The sequence below is a fragment of the Gopherus flavomarginatus genome, chromosome 2 (assembly GCF_025201925.1).
Source record: "Gopherus flavomarginatus isolate rGopFla2 chromosome 2, rGopFla2.mat.asm, whole genome shotgun sequence".
NCBI lineage: Eukaryota > Metazoa > Chordata > Testudines > Testudinidae > Gopherus > Gopherus flavomarginatus.
The window spans coordinates 91,660,225-91,679,630 of NC_066618.1; the positions used below are offsets into that span (position 1 = coordinate 91,660,225).

Here is a 19,406-nt window from a genome sequence, read left to right on the forward strand (position 1 = left end):
TTGATGGAGGCATAGACAGGTGCTTTTAGCAGGGGACAGAGTTAGTATAATATCTCCCATAAATTAAAAATAAAATATCTGTCAAAGAGAATTTTTGATCTTCCAAATACCACTTTTTGTGTGTGTCAAATTAGAGGAAACATTTCTCGCTATGCAGTATAAATTATAGCTTGCCTGTGAAATTTGCAAATGTTATTTGATTCACCCTGGCTACGATTATCCAAGCTAAGGTAGTGATATGAAGAAATACGAAGCATAATCAGATTTCATGCTCCAGGTCCTTATGCTGATTTGTGAGAGTCAGAAAAGGTTTGCAAAGGTCAAACAGGAAGTCTGTGGCAGAAACAGGGAATACAGTGGAACATAGGCCTCTTGATATAGTTCTGTGCTTTAGTCATAGCATCATCCTTTCCCTCCCATAGCCCTATTATCAAAGTATTTAAGCATTTCCTTAAGTTCATCCCTATTCAGCAAAGCACTTAAGCCCATGCTTAATTTAAAGGTAGGCAAATGCTTAAGTGCTTTACTGAATAGGGATGCACTGCTGAATCAGGACCTTAACACTTTATAACAGAGCAGTCCGAAAACTAAAAATAATTTCTATGGAAAATGTCTGTTTTTTGTCTAATTTTTTTAACTTTTTGAAATTTGCCAATCAGCTATAGTTTATAATCATTTATGTTGGCTGCTATCAGATTATACTGATGATGTACATTACTTCTTCCATTATGCATCTCAAATGTACTGAAGCACTCTTAACATATTGCTATTACACATGTTTAGAGCAATTGTATAAACACCATTTGGCCTTTGTGAAGGAATTTATGGTTGAATTGGTGTCGTGAAAATATCCTGTATTAATAAATTAATCCAACACATCTCTTACCATAAGTCCAGTTCTCAGTACTCCAAGGATAGAATGAGTGATATTGGTCATAGAAATATGTGACATAGACTCAGAATGAGAGACAGAAAAGAGGAGCAGATGGAAGGATTTTGAAATGAAGCAGGATTTGTTTTAACAGATATACATTTTCTGTGTACTCAGTTTCAAAGGCACCAAAACTTTCAGAGACCTGGGTTCAAATATGATCTTTCACAAGTGCCATGAATTTGGTGACTTGAGTCTTGCCTCTAGTGGTCCCCTTGTCAATTACAAAATCACAGCCTGACTTCATGTGATGGGCAGGTTCTTGTAGAAATTCTTAGGCAGTAATTTATAGTAGGGCAACATCAGGATCATTTGGGAGGGAGGTAAATTAAAATCTTAAATAGGTGATGCACTATGTAATTCACTGCCACTGAAAGCCTTCCTGAGTTGAACTCAAAGTATTTGCAAATGGACAGTGAGCCCTTTCTTCTCAAGATGGATAAAGGAAAGAGGATGATGTCATTTTTTCAGAGCTATTTTCATTGAATTACAAAGTGTTCTGCTCTCCAGGTGCCAGGGGGGTTGTTATTTTTGTTTAAAATAAAAATAATTAAATTAAGATTAAAATGACTTTTGAAGGTTACAAAAGACTCCATAGTGATTTATGCAAGCAATAACCCTCAAGACAAGTGAAACTAAAGGTCAAGTGCCTTCACAACTGAAGAAGAGTGTGATGCTTATATACCCTTGGTTATTGAAGTACCAGCTGTAGCTCATCAAGTGACACTTTGCTTAAGAACAGAGTGAGCCAGGCCCTGGGCAAGTACATAGACAGGGGAGTGCTAAAGAAACCATGCCCCTCTTGCATTCTGGGCCTGATTCAACTCCTCCACAAGTCAGTAAGTGTCTTTCCATTCACTTCAATAGGCCATAGATCAGGGGGTCTTTTCTGTGCAGGGGGTCGGGATAACAGCAGTCCCTCCTAGCAGCTGTAGAGTTTCTAACCAAAACAGACAGAAGGGGAGTTATGGCCCCATCTCTCCTGCCCACACTGGTTGGCAGAGCTGCCTAGATGCAGAAATTGAAGCATTTTACATTACCCCAAAAGTTGATGCAGTAGGCACGCTCCTCTGGACCGACTAAAGGGGCAGTTCTTCTTGGCTCTCCCTTTGGAATGGTGTGTCTTAGCACTGGCCCCAATGCTGAGGGGGAAATATTAAGTAACTTTTATAAAAGATTTTTTTTTAAATTAACTAACAAGTTCCGAACTGGTATACTTATAATGCAAAGTGTCAGATCATCAGAGGTCTTGCAACAGCAGCCTGCTTCTGATAAGATGTACACACATTACACCTATTAATACACTAGACATTTCTGGCCATCTAGCAGACATGACTTCCCAAAGCAAAAACAACATAGGAGGTACAAGAACACACTGTGCTCAAGACAGCTGAGTACTGATGTGCATAGCCAATTTCTACAAACTGGGTCCAAGACAGTGATTGTTAAAAGACAGTTTTTTTTTTTTTTAGTTTAAAATGTATTTTTCAAAACAGTTTGTGGCAGAAGGAAAAAGGACCTAGTCTCCTAAAGGGGTAGTGAGTTCCTTTTGTCTATTGCTGCTGGGATTAACTGTCGTTAGTTTTGGCACATCATTTCCTAAGCTCCATGGCTGGGGTACAGTTATTATTAATTAAACACAGTGGTCAGACCGGTGGAAAATGTCGTTTAGTTCAACAGTTTAGTTTATCCTATTGTAAAAGTGTAATGAAATATGGTTTTTTTGACCTGCTTTACAAAAAGTGCCACTGACGTCAATTCCATAAATTAGTAAATCTATGTTATATCAAGGTCATTTTCATATACCTCACAACCACCATTAAGCTACATTCAAATGATATTAATAATCTGACCTCAACTCAAGACTAAAAGCAAGGAATTCAGGTTAAATCTATCATTCTTGCTTAGAAGGACTGACAACACTTGCTAGAGGTGTAGAGGGCTTAGGCACTGTGAAAGCTTCCCACCACAGCTCCCTGGACGTGCTTTAATCCTGATCAGTTATCACACCTCCTATCATGACTGAGCCATAACCTCTCTGTACTTTAGTTTACCCGTTGTACCTGCCACAATTTGGTGTTGTGTGGTTTCGTTAATTAAGATTTTTAAAGGCACTCTGAGATCTTCCAATGAAAAGTGCTATATACATCTACTAGTGTCATTTATTATTATTTCAGTTATAGGCCTTTTCTGGGCAGAATGTGCCAGTCATGCCAAATCACTCTTTGATTTTGTAATAAGCAAGTGATCACTATAGGCAAGAGTGGGGTCACCAAATTCTAGACACCTGTGACATATATTAGAATCCAAGTCTCTGGTAGTAACAACTGGTATCTTAATTTACTATAGCACATTGCTCCCTTTTATAGTAATCACTTTTAAAAATCTCCTCTCATGGAAGTGTATATCAACAAAATAGACTGCAAGGGTAAATACCTAGAAAACCTGCATGTGATTTACCCATACAGACTTTTCAGCTGTCATGTTCTACTCCATGAGTACATAATTAGACAAATCTGAATAGCCATTTTATTTATGAATTAGACCACATCTTCTCCCATGGAGTTGTGGTTGTTGGGTTTTTTTTGTTTTGTTTTTTTGACAAAACATCTTACAATGTGTATTATATCAAGCTGTACCATGGGGCAATTATGATGAAAGTATTATATGGATTAGCATTTTTAAATTAAAAAAAAATATGAAATTCTGTTATGCATGTGCCGTTAATAATTTGCCCCATTTAATTTAGGGCTTAGTTTACCATTTGGCTAATTACATTCAACGTTTCATTTTGGTTTTAAAAAGCTCAGTCCTTTTTGAGTTATAGATGTACAAATAAATCACCTTAACCTGTAAACTTCTATTTTTCCCCTCTCTCTTTACTTAGAAAATGTCCAAACCAGTTTCCTCAGAGCTCACTCCAGTGACTAAATAATAATTTATTTAGGGTATCTACTCTGCACTGCATGAGCTCTTGCTTTATGAATGCCAAATTTAAGCCAGTCTGCTAGGAACTGGAACTATATAGGTCACAGGCAAATTTTAGGTCCTTTATGTTGGTGGAGACTGAGTATACTGTAGGAGATGCACACAAAGGCCAAGATTTTCAACAGCAGAAGCCTAATGGTAGGCTCCTAAGTCCATGTTTAGGCTGCTAAATAAGTGATCTTATTTTTAAAAGATCTCACTGAATTCAGCAGTTTGGAAAATAAGGTCACTTATTTAGGAATCAAAAGATGGGCTTAGTATGGGATTTTCAAAGGACCCCAAGGGAATTAGGGATGCAACTGGGAGATAATCACCTAACTCTGTTCTGCCCTTTTGAAAATCCCAGACTTTCTGAAAATCTTGGTCAAAGTCTTTAAGAGGTGAGGACAGAATGTGTGTGCATCCAAGCACAGGGGAGTGTGCTAGACCCTTTACAGGGCCACTTGTTGGCACATCCACTGAGTGACTTCAGTATTGCTGAAGAGGGCTGCTCATGCATTGTTAACTAGAGAACCACTTCTTCCAATAGGTCTCATGGGGGATATCTCTGGGGGGAAAAGAACATGAACAATCTGTGATTGAAACCCTACTGGGTGAGAAGGAGGGGGAAGCAAGCTACACATGGTAGCTGGAACCCTTTTTGTGTACTTTGCCCTTTACAATCCGGTTACACTCTGTATTTAAGCTTCCTTTTCAAGCCAACAGTTCTCCTTGTTGGCTAGTGTTTGAGGTATCTCTCACACACTCATGCAAACTGTTGATTTTTTTTAAACACATTTCTAACAAAACTTTCAGAAATATTTTATACAAAGGCACTGTAGTATCAGCTAATTTAGACTATTCCTAGGTAATTCTCTTTTTAAATTTCAGTTCTTAAAGTAAACAACATTTGCATCATACACTGAATTGTCCAGCCCAGAATATGTTCTTTTTTTATTGTAAGTGCGCTACACCAAGTTGACATATGATGTGACACAATGTAACATAACATAAAACAACATTACTCTGCATAACACGTTCAAAATCAAAAATAAACATTTCTTTTGGATCCTGTCAGTACTAACAATTTAGCTGGCACATATATAAATGATGTTTGTTCTCTGTGTCTTGATTCTTAACCATGTCTGTCTTAGCTGAAATAAAAAAAGACACTAGGTAATAATATATACAATAACCCCATATTCTTGGCCTCCAGAAACACAGACCAAAAACAGTTCTTTTCATTGACATTTTCACTATGGTTTGGGCTATTTCCTCATTTTCTTAGAAGTTCCGTGCCCACATGAATAGAAATGATATGTAATTTCTTAAAACAAAAAAGGAAATAAATTTTATGCAAATAATTGCATTTGGTACACAGGAAAATGAAGACAAAATGCTAATAATACTTACCAGTAGCATCAGAACCTGAAGCTACAATTCTTTAAATGGGTAACCATCACCTGAAATCAATAGAACTCGTCAGCGGTAAAATAAGACTCCTGTGAGGTGAATAGTATTATCCTTATCGTTTTCGGATGAGGAAACTGAGGCACACAGAGGTTGGTGCACACATTTTCAAAAATACCCCTTAATTTATTTATTTTTAGGGTTCATTTGGTAATTTGTAAGACATGATTTTCAGATTTCTACAGTTCTCATTGATCCCAGCTGATGTTGGGGGTGCCCTTGTCTTTGAAAAAAGTCAGAGCCGAGGGGTCCTCAGCTAGGCATCCAAACATAAAAAAGTGTGACCTAAGTGGCTTACTTAAGGTGGTAGAGGAAGGATGTATGCATGGCATAGCTCCCAGATCCCAATTCTATGTCTTATCCACAAGACCATGCGTTCTTCCACCTTTATAGGTTTGTATTAGTCCATTTTAGACCCAAGAGGCTGGATTAACCAGGTGGATCATTGATTAATGTTTTTTTTAAACTTTTCAAAAGATAAGTGGTATTTATATAACTTCTATATCCACTTTCATCTTTTAATGAATAGTTCTAGCGATAAGTGCCTGATTGCTGTGGTGATTGTATGTTGAAGCTTCAAGAACAACATTAATGTACACCTGTATTCTGTTGATTGCAGCACTGTGTACATCCTTGCCATGCAGACTGTTCCTGCCAGGAACAGCAGTAATCAGCTGATGATAGTGCTGCTAGTGTTTGTTGCTGCATTAGGAGGCTGAAACTCTAAAATATATGAGCCATTCCCCTTAATCCCTAGACCTTGCCACTGAAGTCTCATCCGTATCTCTGGGCATACATAGCCTACAAACAGCCTCTCCATTGGAGGGGAGTTAGAATCTAAGGGCTGGTCTTCATTATGAGGAGATTGACGCTGCTGCAATCGATACAGCAGGGGTCGATTTTATAGGTCTAGTGAAGACCTGCTAAATTGACAGCAGAGCACTCTCCAGTTGACCCTGGTATTCAGTTGTCCGAGAAGAGTAAGGGAAGTTGACTGCAGAGCATCCCCCATCAACGCAGCATAGTGAAGACACCAGGGTAAGTCGACTTAAGCTGTATGGACTCCAGCTATGTTATTCACGTAGCTGGAGTAGCATAATTTAGGTGGACTTACCCCTGTAGTGAAGGCAAGCCCGTACTTAGGCTATATCTACACAACAGATTACTTCTGTGTAATTTACATTGCTCAGGGGTGTGAATAATCCACATCCCTGAGGCATGTAAATTATACCAACCTAAGTGCCAGTATATAACTACTGCCTCTCTCAGAGGCAGGAGTTATTAAGTCGATGGGAGATCTCTGTGTTGGCTTGGAGCGTTTTCACCAGAACTGCGGCAGTGGTGCAGCTGCATCAGTGAAGCTGTGCTGCATTAATTGATGTAATGTAGATTTAGAACTACTTAACTCCTCATGGAAGGATTGTCTTTTTGTTGAATTTTTGTGAAGTGCCTAGCACAATGGGGTGCTAGTCTATGATTGGTTCCCCTACGTGCTACAGCAATACAAAAAACGTATAGAAATAATAATCAGGATGAAAAAAATGCACTTTGCTTCCACTGACCTGTGACTGCTCTGACATGTTCACAGATGAAAACACCAGCCAGAAATTTGTCCTACATTTGTAGAAAATAATTATGTAAATAAATCACACTATTAGATATTCACAAAGTGCTTGTTTTTCAACCAATGTTGACTTAAACCAGGTATCAGCAGAACCATATCGACTAAAAAAATCAAAGTGGTTAAATTATGTTAGTGGCTAGATTATGTTTTATAGAATTATCTAGTGAATGTGAGAGTACATTTTATGTGTGGGCATTAGATTCACTGGTAGGCAAATTTGCAGCTACTTTATGTCTCTAGAGCAGAGCAGGCCAGCCAGAACAAACAAGTGAATCTGGCCAAACAACTATATCTATCTATGTCTATAATATAAATGTTATGTATATAAATATATAAACATGTAAGTCCAGATCCTGAAACTGCTGAAGTCAATGGCACAATGCCCATTGATTTCAATGGGGTCAGGATATAACTTGTGTATATATATAATTAAAATGAGTTATATCATGGAACATATATAATATGTTCCATATTTCTGTCACTATTAACGCCTTCAGCCTGCAATAAAACCTACATGCCCAGACCCTTGTGCCTGCCCAGAGCCCCAATGACTTCCACTGGGTTCTGCACAGAAACAAGGATTTGGGCACAGGCACAGATTTGATTGTGGGATCAGGGCCTTTGGTTGCTGGAACTGAATTTTTTAAAATAATCTAACATAGTTTACCCCCCTCCCCCGTTAATTTCTTTTCTATGTTTCATTCAGCTTGAGTGGTGGAATTAGACTGGTTGGTTTGTCTTTTGTTTCTAGCTGGTTTCACAGATGTTGATGTTTATTTTCCCAACCCTGAAAAGAATGTTTAAACTGAAAAAATAGAAAGCAACAAGCTTTTCATTCAATTAAAAAAAATGTATTATTATTATTAGTTGCCCTCCACTTCCACCTAACTATAAACTTTTGGGCGTATAAGGGTGGGCTGTGTCTCTTAAGTTCTTATCAACTGCTGCTTTTCAAACTTCAGTTGGTCTTGATGGTGCTTTTGTTTCTCACTCACCTGCAGAGCCTGGAGTTTGCACTGTATTTGGAGACCCCCACTACAACACTTTTGATGGAAGGACATTTAACTTTCAGGGAACATGTCAGTACATTTTGACAAAAGACTGCTCCTCCTCTGCCTCGGCCTTCCAGGTGCTGGTGAAAAACGATGCACGTCGGACCCGTTCTTTCTCCTGGACAAAATCTGTGGACCTTGTGTTGGGCAGAAGCACTATCAGCCTCCAGCAGCACCTCACAGTGAAATGGAATGGGACCCGGATATCACTGCCTTGCGAGACTCCTCAGTTTCAGATCGACTTGGATGGTTATTTGCTGAAAGTGACAACCAAAGCAGGTGGGGCTTGCTCCAAATCAGAAACATTGGAAGAAGCATAAAAGATGCTAATATAGTGGTGTCTGACTTGTATCTAGTGAAATCTCCAAATGCAACAATTCCAGAATTGCAAACATGAAGAAACAATAATTCAGTAGCAATAATCATGTGCATTTTGTGCTTAAACAGCGCTTTATGCTTGAGGATCTAAAAGAACTCTATCAATATTAATTAATTCAACCTTACAACATCCCTTTGAGGCATGCAAGAACAGAGATTCATCTGCAAATTACAATTTGTTGCAGAATCTCTTTTCAGAATGTGTTACTTTCTGCAAATGGAAAACCTGTCCATGGACAGTCCATGTATGTAAATGGATATACGATTTTCACTTCCAGTGACTTCTAAATGGTTTGCCTATGGTCACCAAGTGACGTGCTGTAACACTGAACAATTGGAAGCCAATTCTCAAACAAGACTTCATGTTTTCAGTGACAGCAAAAAATTGTGCCCCATGTTAATGTGTATATAATCACAATTCCACACCTGCAGGGAATTGCCAGGCAAAGACTGAATGAGTTGCATATGCAAAATTGTGGACAAAATTCACTGGGCATACCATATTATGCTCACCAAAATGGAGGGTCCAGTTTGAAAACCAGGCCCTGGCTTGCTGTATCACCTCAGCTACTTGCAGGGTTCTTTCTTTACCTGAATGAGAATGTATCTGTATGGAGCTGTGATTCAGGCTTTTGGTCTCCTTTGTGTTGTTAGACCCAGAAGTGGGAACAAATGGGAACAGTCAGAACATCTGGTAACTTTTGTGAAGGAATAAGGAAGTGAGAGAGCAGACACCCAGGTCTGCTGAATCCTAGCAAATATGTTAATTGTCGAAATGTTAGGCCATTGGGCATACAGCTGTTTTGATAAACTGATCTGAGACTGTAGAACTCCAGCATAGATAAACACAGGGTGGAAGTTAAGAAATTTCTCATTAGCACGTGTCAAGTAGGTAGCAGTCCTGGGAAATTTCACTTATACAATGGAGTACTGTTTCAGTGAGAATAATAATTACTGTTAATTCAATTAAATGCCGTGTGAAAGCAATGAAACCAATCTCACCTATAAAGTGATATAGTCACAGACACGAGGCATAGTGATACTCATTAGCTAGCATGATTATTTTACATGTACCATAGCATCCACTGCTGAGATGACAACTGAGATACCTATTCACATATCCACTGGAAATGTAACCCTGCATAATGTGGATCCCAGCTATGGGCTTGTTCCTCAAAACGGCAAGGCAGATTTTTTTGCCTGTCTGTAAAATGCACACAAGATGACCATTACTCAAAAGTCTTAATTTAAAGCATCTTGAGGGCTTCTTTTGCAGTCAGCTGAACACTGAGTTCTAGTGATGTGGAATTCATTAGCCAGCCACAGCCCAGAGAGAGGTTCTGAATCAAAGACGACTGGCAGCTAATCCTGCTGCTGTTCCATTTGTTGTTGGCTTAAGGCCAATAAACAACTGTACACATCTTTGTCCCTGTGGTGGAAGGTGTAGTGCAAATATGGCATATGACAACGTCCCGAATAGTATGTAACTGCTGCCAATTATAGTCCAAATAATTCTTTCCTTTAATGGCGATGATCAGATTTCTTTCACTGAACACACCAATCCCTCTTTGCCTGGGCAAACAATGTCTGAAAAGCAGCAGAACTACCTGGCTTCTCTGCACAGTGGCAGAACTTGCTACAGAGAGGCTGTGCAGGGAGAAGGAACGTGTTGCGCACCAGGAAGCAGCGATTCTGGTGCCATGCTCCCTGATGGTGCAAATAGTTGGTCAGGTGTATTGGATTGGATTTGTGGTTTTGTAGAGACTTTGATCTAAAATCCCCATGTTGGAAACAGAAGGGAGCACAGCTGATATTATGCGGGAATTCTTCATTCTACCATCAGGATGGGGGAGTATTCTGTCTGCACAAAACCTGCAGAGATTCTCTGCACAAATCGCATTTGCTGAGGCTTTGTGTACAAGTATTTGGATCTAAACCCTTAGAGCAGAATCTTGGCTGCCAGATCTTGAGGATGCCTTAACTGAAAAATCCTGCAGAACAATTGATGTGAGCCTCCAGCGTGTGAGACTCAGTGTGGGACATGCATAAATGAACAATGAAATTTTTAAAATACAGTATATTGTGCCAAGTTAAGCTGAGTAACAAGTTGGTTTAGCATCCTTCTAAAAAGGAAAAACTGGAAAGCCCCTAAAAAGTAACTAAAAAAATGTTCCTATTCTGCATATCCCCAGATGGGACAGATGCTGCATCCTTTGGCTTCAAACCCTGCCAATTACTTACATCCTGACTCCTATCCAAGAGAATGGGAAACTCATCTATTCAGTGGGGGGAAAAAGCAGGCACCAAGTAACACTTTCAAACAGTTTCTGTCTGCCAAAGAGACCATTTCAAACATTGTTCCATAGAATAATCCCCTTTGTTAGTTGGTTTATTTAAACAAACTAATTTTTCCACATTTGCACAAATAAAAAGATACATGTTATACAGTGTGATTAGGCAAGAATGAAAATATCATGTATATTACAGTATTAGCTAATGTCATAATATAAACACGATTCCTCCTATCCAAAAGCAGAAAAGGCTCCATTAGAGAGAGAAATCTTTATTTTGTTCATCAAAACCAAAGAAGCATCACTGAATGACTCTGAAAAATAATGAATCTAAAAATGTAGCATTATACAGTAACAAAATGTTCTCTAAGATCTGAAAATTAAATCAGGATATAGTGTAACTAAACTATATGGAGTTTTAGAAAAATCCTCTTTTACTAGTGCGACAGTTGCTATCTTGGTCAACACTGGGAGTTGAACCAGGAACTGACACATTTAGAGTATAAATGTCTACAGCTTGAGTTAAAGAGCCAGAATTTGTAGTGGGAGACTGTAACCAACATCTTCTCTGGATGGGGCTCAGAGAGAGGGGGACATGAAGACACACTAACTAGCTCTTTAAAATATTGTAAAGCAGTGATCTCCAACCTTTTTATGCTCAAGATAACTTTTTGAAGTTAAGGGCAACCCAGGTTCTACCCCACCCCTTCCTGGAGGCTCTGCCCCTTCCACAACCCCCTCCCCACTTACTCCATTCCCCCACCCCTGTCCGTCGCTGTCCCCCACCTTCACTCACTTTCACCAGGCTGGGGCAGGGGGTTGAGGTTCGGGAGAAGATGCAGGCTCTGGGCTGAGGCCAAGGGATTCACAGTGTGGGAGGGGGCTCTGGACTGACCCTGGGGCAGGGGGCTGGGCTGCAGGAGGGGGTGAGGGGTACAAGCTCTGGGAGAGGTGTCAGGGCTGGGGCAGGGAGTTGGGGTTGGAGGGGGTATGGGATGCTGGCTCTTGGAGGGGGCTCAGGATTGGTTTGAGGTGGTGGCTCTGGGAGGGGGCTCAGTGCTGGGGCTTAGGGTGAAGGAGGGGGTTCAGGGTGCCGGTTCCGAGAGGGGGCTCAGGGCTGGTGGCTGGTGTACAGCCTCCTGCCGAGCAGCACTTACCTCTGGTGGCTCCTGGTAGGTGATGTAGCGTGGCTGCTGCTAAGACAGGCTCTCTGCCTACCCTGGCCCCACACCGTTCCCGGAAGGGGACAATGTGCCCCTGTGGCCGCTGGGTGGGGTGGGTGGCACATGGCTCCACGCACTTTCCCTCTCTGAAAGCACTGCCGCACAACTCCCATTGGCCAAAGCTCCCTGTTCCCGGCCAACGGGAGCTGCAGGGGTAGTGCTTGCAGGCAGGAACAGGATGCAGAGGGAGACCCCTGCCCCTATGCTCCCAGGGCCTTGCTGGCCGCTTCTGGAAGCAGTGGGGGGCTGGGGCAGGCAGGGAGCTTGTCTTAGAGGAAGTTCTGCTGTACCGCTGGAGATCGAGATCAGCAGGGAGATCCTCTAGGATCCACCCATCAATCACAATCGACCGGTTGGTGACAACTATTGTAAAGGATACAGGCACATTTTGAATAGTTTATTTAGGGCTGTTGGCCTGGACTGCACAAGCCTTATTAATTCTGGTAATCATGAGTAGTTCCGCTGAAGTCAATGAATCACTTTTTAGAAATCAAATTGCTGATGGAAAATAAATATGGAATGCCTGTAAACACCAAGTTTAGACACCCATTTTTCAGAATACAAGTGCTCACCAACATGAGTCAGGGCTGTGTAATCTAACCCTTACTGAATCAACATTAATCCTGAACTAGTTGAGTGTGGGCCATTCTCCCTTCCCATTCCTTTGTGACTCCACTTCAGGTCAGCAGCCTCATGAAGCTCATTAAGGGAATGAGTTGAGCATAAACTCTTAAAGTAGAGTTATGTTCTAAACCAAGATGAACTAGAACTTAAGAAACCATACTATAGAAGCAATCTGTGTGGGAAGGAATATTGTACAGGTACTTGCTTGCTGTCTCCCAAAACAGTTGTTGCTTACATGTCTCAAGCCAGGATGTGGCCAAGGCAATATATGCCAATGACAAAGCACCTCTTTTGCAGCCATTGTTCTGACCATAATCACCTTTTAACCACATCCAGTTTTATTTGAGGGCTGTGCACATTGGAATTGTAGTGTGAGACAATGAGAACTTTTTACAGGAGAAACTGTACCAGTTTTGAATGGATTGATTAGTTCTTTTATTTAGTTGTATACATAAACATAGGGGGGAATACAGATGGGATTATGGGTGACAGGACTGGGCGTAATGAAATCCAGGTTGTCTTCTGGTGTCTGCCACTAATGTCTTGTGTGACTTTGACAAAGTCATTTATTCTTTCTCATTTCCAATAAAATGGGGATAATGATACTTACTTTCCTCAAAAGGATGTTGGGAGGAGAAATTAATGTTGGTTGAGTGCTTTGTTCTGCTTTCATGGAAACATGCTACATGTAAAATATGATTGTCAGGTGATAGTGGCTATAAGAATTAAAATAAAGGTTAACAGTTTCTGGTGGGAGTTGAACCTTAGCAGCTCCCAATGTTCTTTTTTTTATCCAACATAATAACAACATGATGGGGATTTATTATAATACTTTCTCATAGAAAACAATTTAAAATTCAATGGCCCGAAAGTGCTAAATCTTAGTTTAAAGAAAGTGTTGTCAGACACAGAATATAGCAACCCATCTGAATCCCAGCTACTGAATGAGTGTTCAGTCCCTCTCCCCCTTTCAACTGGGTTGGTACTTTATGAAGATTAGTTGGGTCAAGGATTGGTAATGGGCTTAGAGAGCCCTTAACCCCTTTGAGTTAAGCATTTTGAATCCATTTCAGGTTGGTACTGTCTGAACATTTGTTACCCATCAGACATATCTTTATTGACCTGCGTCAGATGAATTGTTGGTCTCAGACTAGATGTCCATATCCAAAAGAGTTATCAGTTGGCAACATGAAAATAGAGGGCAGGGACTGAATGCTCTTTTAAGCACATGGCTTCTCCAAAACTCATTGGTGATGTACTGTGGTGAAGGCAAAGCTTGTCCAGCTGCTGCCTGTGCTGTACCTTTTTCTACATAATGGGTGAATTCCTGGCTCCATTGAAATCATGGGAGTTTTGCCATTGACTTCAATAGGGTCAGGATTTCACTTAGAGTACTTCTGTTTCATCTCCAGATCTGTCAATCAAGCACCTCCCACCAGAAAAACAAACATATCCAGATACACCTAACAGTTATAATTCCTTGTAATCGTCTCTGATCTGAGTAATATTGCACTTACTGTAGAGGAGGCCCAGGCCCTTACTGAGGCATGTATAGATTTTATGAAGGAAGCCAAATGTTTTTACTTAGGTTCCCATAAAAACACGTTTATAAACACAAATAGCGGTTAATTATCCTTTCCCCCTCTTCTTCCTCTCTGAAATAGGCTTGGAAATCTCCTGGGATGGAGACAGTTTTGTCGAAGTCATGGCTGCACCACATTTGAAAGGCAAACTCTGTGGCTTGTGTGGCAACTATAATGGGCACAAGAGAGATGACCTGGTAGGAGGTGATGGGAATTTTAAGTTTGATGTGGATGACTTTGCTGAATCCTGGCGCATGGAGTCGAATGAGTTCTGCAGTCGCCCACAGAAGAAACCTGTACCTGAACTGTGCCAAGGAACAGTGAGGGTAAAACTTCGGGCCCACAGGGAATGCCAGAAACTCAAGGCTTGGGAGTTTCAGAATTGTCACTCAACAGTGGATTATACTACGTTCTATCGGTAAGTGCAGCTGGCCGAGGAGTGAGGGGGGAAATAGTGGAGAGCTGTTGTGTGGGAATGGGTGATGCAAATCTGCACTTAATTGTCCTTGATTCAGGAAAGTACTTAAGAAAGTGCTAACTCTAAGCAGGTTCTTAACTCCAATTGACTTCAACAGGACTCAAGCACATGCTGAACAGCTTTCTTGAATCAGGTCCTAGAACTGGAAATAGGAACAGAAAGAACAATAGAGTAGCTACAATTGAAAAAGAAAGCTTTGTAATTGCCAGATTAGAAGAATGCTGTTTGAAACGCCCACAGGAGAGAGTAGAGGTAAATGCAAGGCCACAGACCGTATTGCTAGAGTCAGTTGTAAAACTCCTGTTGACTTTGATGGGACCAAGATTTAGTTCACAGTGCTCCATGTTTCCCATGGGCTTTTTAAAACTGATTTTGTTTAAGACAGTTGTACCATAATTTCCTGACTGACGAGATGTGTATGTTTTAGAGCTTAAAAGGATATAGTAAATAGAATGAGCCTGGTCTGTCTGTTTCACCCTGGGAGCAAAGAAAAAGGGAAGACAACCAAGACACTTGGCTTGAGTAATTTATCTAAACCTTTTTATCATTAAAACGCCCCTGGCCTAAACCACTGAGAGATTATTTCTAGTCTTTAATTGTCGTGAGTTTATTTGCCCCTCTCCCAGTAAATAAAATCCTACTTTCTTTAGATTGCCTGACATAAAAGATAAAAGCAAACTGGGTCAGAATTGCATGATTGTGGATGGAACTGACTAACTTCATAGCTGCAGCTTTTTGTACTTGAGCACATCTGCTGAACTACTGGGCTCATTTATAATGGCTTTTTAAAATGACTGTATTTCCCTTATGAATTGCCTTTCTTCCTCTTCTATGAGGAGACTGAAAGCCTTTTATCTACTCTAAAAAAGTATGGCTAGAAAATTCAACATCTCCCGGTTTCCAGGCTACGTCTGTCTGGGTCCTCAGTCTATTGCCTGGCTCATAAAATAGGGAGATAAGAATGAGGGAGGTCCTATGTGTAACTTTTTTATAATGTTTAATTTTGGTGTTGGTGTGGTTGGTGGTAACAACAGAGAGTATTAGAGATAATAACACACACAATAGAAGTGTTGAGTGTATTTCGAAAATATTCCTATCTCACCTTTGCCATTATTTAAAGATAAGTGTTGAAAATGAAAATAGAGAACAGGCACAGAAAGTTTAAACTAGATTTTGTTTTTCATTTCACATTTAGTTTTTTTTCTCTTTCCTTTAAAGTGGCTTGTGATTAATTTATTGCAATGCACTCTCTGACACCATGAAAGAAAATGATGTATATCTTGGCAAAGGCAGCCAGGAAAGATCTTTGAATCCCCACACAAAATACGGTGGATTTCCTTTTCTTGCTTTAGAAAATAGTATTTTGCCAGATCTGGAAACACAATGAAAGTTTGCTTGATTTAATTATATGTCTTTTTTAGAAAAGGGTGTTTTACATAGAGCTGTGTGGGAACTGGAATTTCTATCCTATGGAAAGTTTCACATTTCTGAGAAAAAAATGCCTTCCTATTTGAAATGAAAAGTTGGATATATGAATTTTTCCACAGTATGGACAATTTTAAAAATCCTGGTTTGGAGGTTGGGCAGCCCAGTGAGCCTAGGCTAGTTTCCATTGACAAGTTCCTGCAGAAAGTTTCAATTCAGTCTAGTTTGCGATTTCTGATAGAAAAGTGTTTTGTCAGCAAATTTTCTACCAGGTCAAGATATAGAGTTTAAAAGACTCTAATTTGGACTGATCAAATTCTTCTGGAGTTCGTTCCCTGAAACTTTGCATTCATATTTTCAGACTTTAGGATGACTTAGATACAGCTGTGAGAATCAAAAGCAAAATGCCTAATGACATTCAGTACAGACATTACCTGTTGTTAGAACCAAGTGAAAAGTTTGCTGTGAACAATTTATTAAGTGAATTTGGCCCTTTTACATATTAGCAAAATTTCCACAACCTGACAGTGACTTTTGCAAATTTTTTCATTATTTGAAAAATGTTTGACAAATGTTTTGCAAACAAATTTTAGCCCATGGATTTCCCATGAACTAAGAGGATTCCCTTGAGTGTTCAAATTTGTAAAATAAAATAAAAAATTGGTATTTTGTTATATGATTAGTTCCATAAGTCAAATAATTTTGTTTTTTACCTGACCCACACTACAAGATGGCCATTGAGCCTTTTCAACATAAATCTTCACCATTCTTGAAAATTTATGGTTTTTCAATTTTCCATGAACATTCTGCTAAATGAACATTTACAGAAATCAAATTATAAAGGTGTGTAAATACCACCAAAACAGTTTGATTCAGAATTAACAAAAATATTCACAGCATGCACATGATTCTATCCTCAACACCTGTCAACAGAATTTCATTGTAGGGTTTTATTCAGATTTTTCCATTTGTGCATTTTTAAAGAGAAACGAAGTTTGCTGGTGGAATATAAAAGTACCTGAAGTAAAATGGATAGGTGCCCATGTGTCTGCTTGTTTCTTTCCATCCAGCTGTCTTTTCAACTGAATATCTTGAACGGATAGATTTGCATATCATTGCCTTCTTTCTTCTCTATCATCATGCATTACATAACTTCTCTGGTTGAAATATCATGGTCACAAATGTTAACCTTTCTTGGTCATTCTCATCTACATTATTAACACTGCCTCATTTTCAGTAAGTTGCTCTTTAGTTGACCCGTGGTTAATAAGAATTCTCAGAAATAAACTCAGCAGGAACATTTCAAATTAGAGTGTGATTTCTTCAAATACCAAAAAAGGCACTGAAAAGCATGTTGCAAATGTTTATCTGACAACTGTGTTACTGAAAAGATTTCTCTGATGACATGTCAAGTTCAATTTAAGATTCCTTTTTTTTTATAGCTGTAGCTTATGCTATTGTTAGCCATCCAAAAAACATACTCGATCTATTTGTTTGAATATGGGATGAGGAACCACCAACTCCTGAGTTCTGATCCTGATCTTTATACACCCTTGGTGTCCCATGGGAAGTCACTGAGCACTTCTGCCTCATTCCCACTTTATTAGGGTATTGTGGGAATTTAGGTTTATTTGTAAAGTATGCTGAAGGTTAAAAGATCAATATAAGAATAAAGTATTAGAATTTTGGAAACGTCCAAAATGTAATCTTAACTTTTCCTTTGATATGTTGATTTGCAATAATCCTGTAATTCTTTGTTTTGAAACAAAAATGTTTTATGGGCTCTTTGTTGTGGTGGTTTTGAAGCAGTGCTAGCAGTTCACTGCTCATGAGCAACACTGTAAATATCAGGGCTATTTGTCAGGGTTTGAGCGACCACAGAGGAAAATTCATTTAAGTAGGGAAACAATTTCAAATTTCGAAGAGACTATGGTAAAGATTGAGTGGAGAAAAGAATTTTTAAATGATAGAAAACATCTTTGTCATTCTAATCTATTTAACTGGATATCTGTAAGGGTACTGGGTTAACTCTTTACATGCAAAGTCAAAATGGAACTACACTAACTTAGGTGCAGATTTTTAGATATGTATACGATCTGTGCGTGCAGACAAGCAATGTACACTGGTTGCATCTACAACTACTGTCATTGTAAGCATGCGCTCATGCCATGAGTGCAGGGAACTGGACTAGATGACTCTCGAGGTCCCTACCAGTCCTGCGATTCTATGATTGTGTACTCAAGTGACCCATTAGATAGTATGTAACAGTTAGGGCAGGGGGGGCAAACTTTTTGGCCTGAGGGCCACATCGGGTTTCCAAAATTGTATGGAGGGCTGGTTAGCTGAGGCTGTGCCTGCCCAAACAGCCAGGCGTGGCCCTCCCCTGCCCCCTATCCAACTCTTCCTGCTTCTCACCCCCTGACAGCTCCGCCGGGACTCCTGCTCCATCCAACCCTCCTCCCCCATTGCCTATCCCCTGACAGACCTCGGAACCTCCACCCGACTGCCCACTGCTGCCCCATCTAATCCCTCCTCTTATTCCTGACTGCCCCCTGGGAACCTCTGCCCCATCCAACAACCCCTTCTCCCTGACCGCCCCAAAACCCCTGCCCCTGACTGCACCCTGCCTCCCTATCCAACCCCCCCCCTCCTTCCTGACTGCCCCCCTGGAACCCCTGTCCCCATTCAACCCCCCTATTCCCCACCCTCTGACTGCCCCAACCCTGTCCACAACCCGGCCCCCTGACCACCACCTCGAACTCCCCTGTTCCTACAGCTGCGCCGCCCAGAGCACCAGGATAGGCAGCCGTGCAACCTGGCTGGAGCCAGCCATGCCACCGCGCAGCACAGAGCACCCCAGGAACTCGCAGCCCTGCCGCCCAGAGCATTGTGCCGGTGGCGGAACAAGCTGAAGCTGCGGGGCAGGGGAAACAGCAGGTGAGGGTTTGTGGGTAGCCTCCCAGGGCAGGAGCTCAGGGGCTGGGCAGGAGGGTCCTGCGGTCTAGATGTGGCCCGCGGGCCATAGTTTTCCCACCTCTGAGTTAGTGGCTATGGTAGCATGAAAGAACTATGAAAGTGTGCATTTCTAAGTATCTGGGTCTTCATGTGCAATCAAACCTTTTAGTTCAGGTTATACAAATTGTACTAACAAGCTTTTCAGGTTTTTTTTTTTAAAAAAGACTTAATATTGTAATTTAATCATAGGCTAGAGCATACAAACTGCCTATAGTACCTATTATTGTCTCTTGTGTAAAAGAAATTGCCATAAGACTAAAACCTTAATTTTTTTTTACCTTCAATCTCTATTTTTAATCATATCCAGTCTGGTCTAGAAAAGCAGTAGTTGATTAATAACATGGT

The 19,406-nt window shown here is 40.4% G+C and overlaps 1 protein-coding gene across 2 annotated transcripts in view; it reads left to right on the forward strand.

Annotated features, from left to right (window-relative positions):
• BMPER (BMP binding endothelial regulator) overlaps nt 1–19,406 on the forward strand; it is a 232,512-nt gene that overhangs the window by 135,370 nt on the left and 77,736 nt on the right. For both annotated transcript variants that reach the window (XM_050937992.1, XM_050937993.1), the window contains 2 exons: nt 7,994–8,323; nt 14,225–14,561. In XM_050937992.1, coding sequence (XP_050793949.1) covers nt 7,994–8,323; nt 14,225–14,561 — 667 coding nt within the window. The remainder of the gene's footprint in view (nt 1–7,993; nt 8,324–14,224; nt 14,562–19,406) is intronic.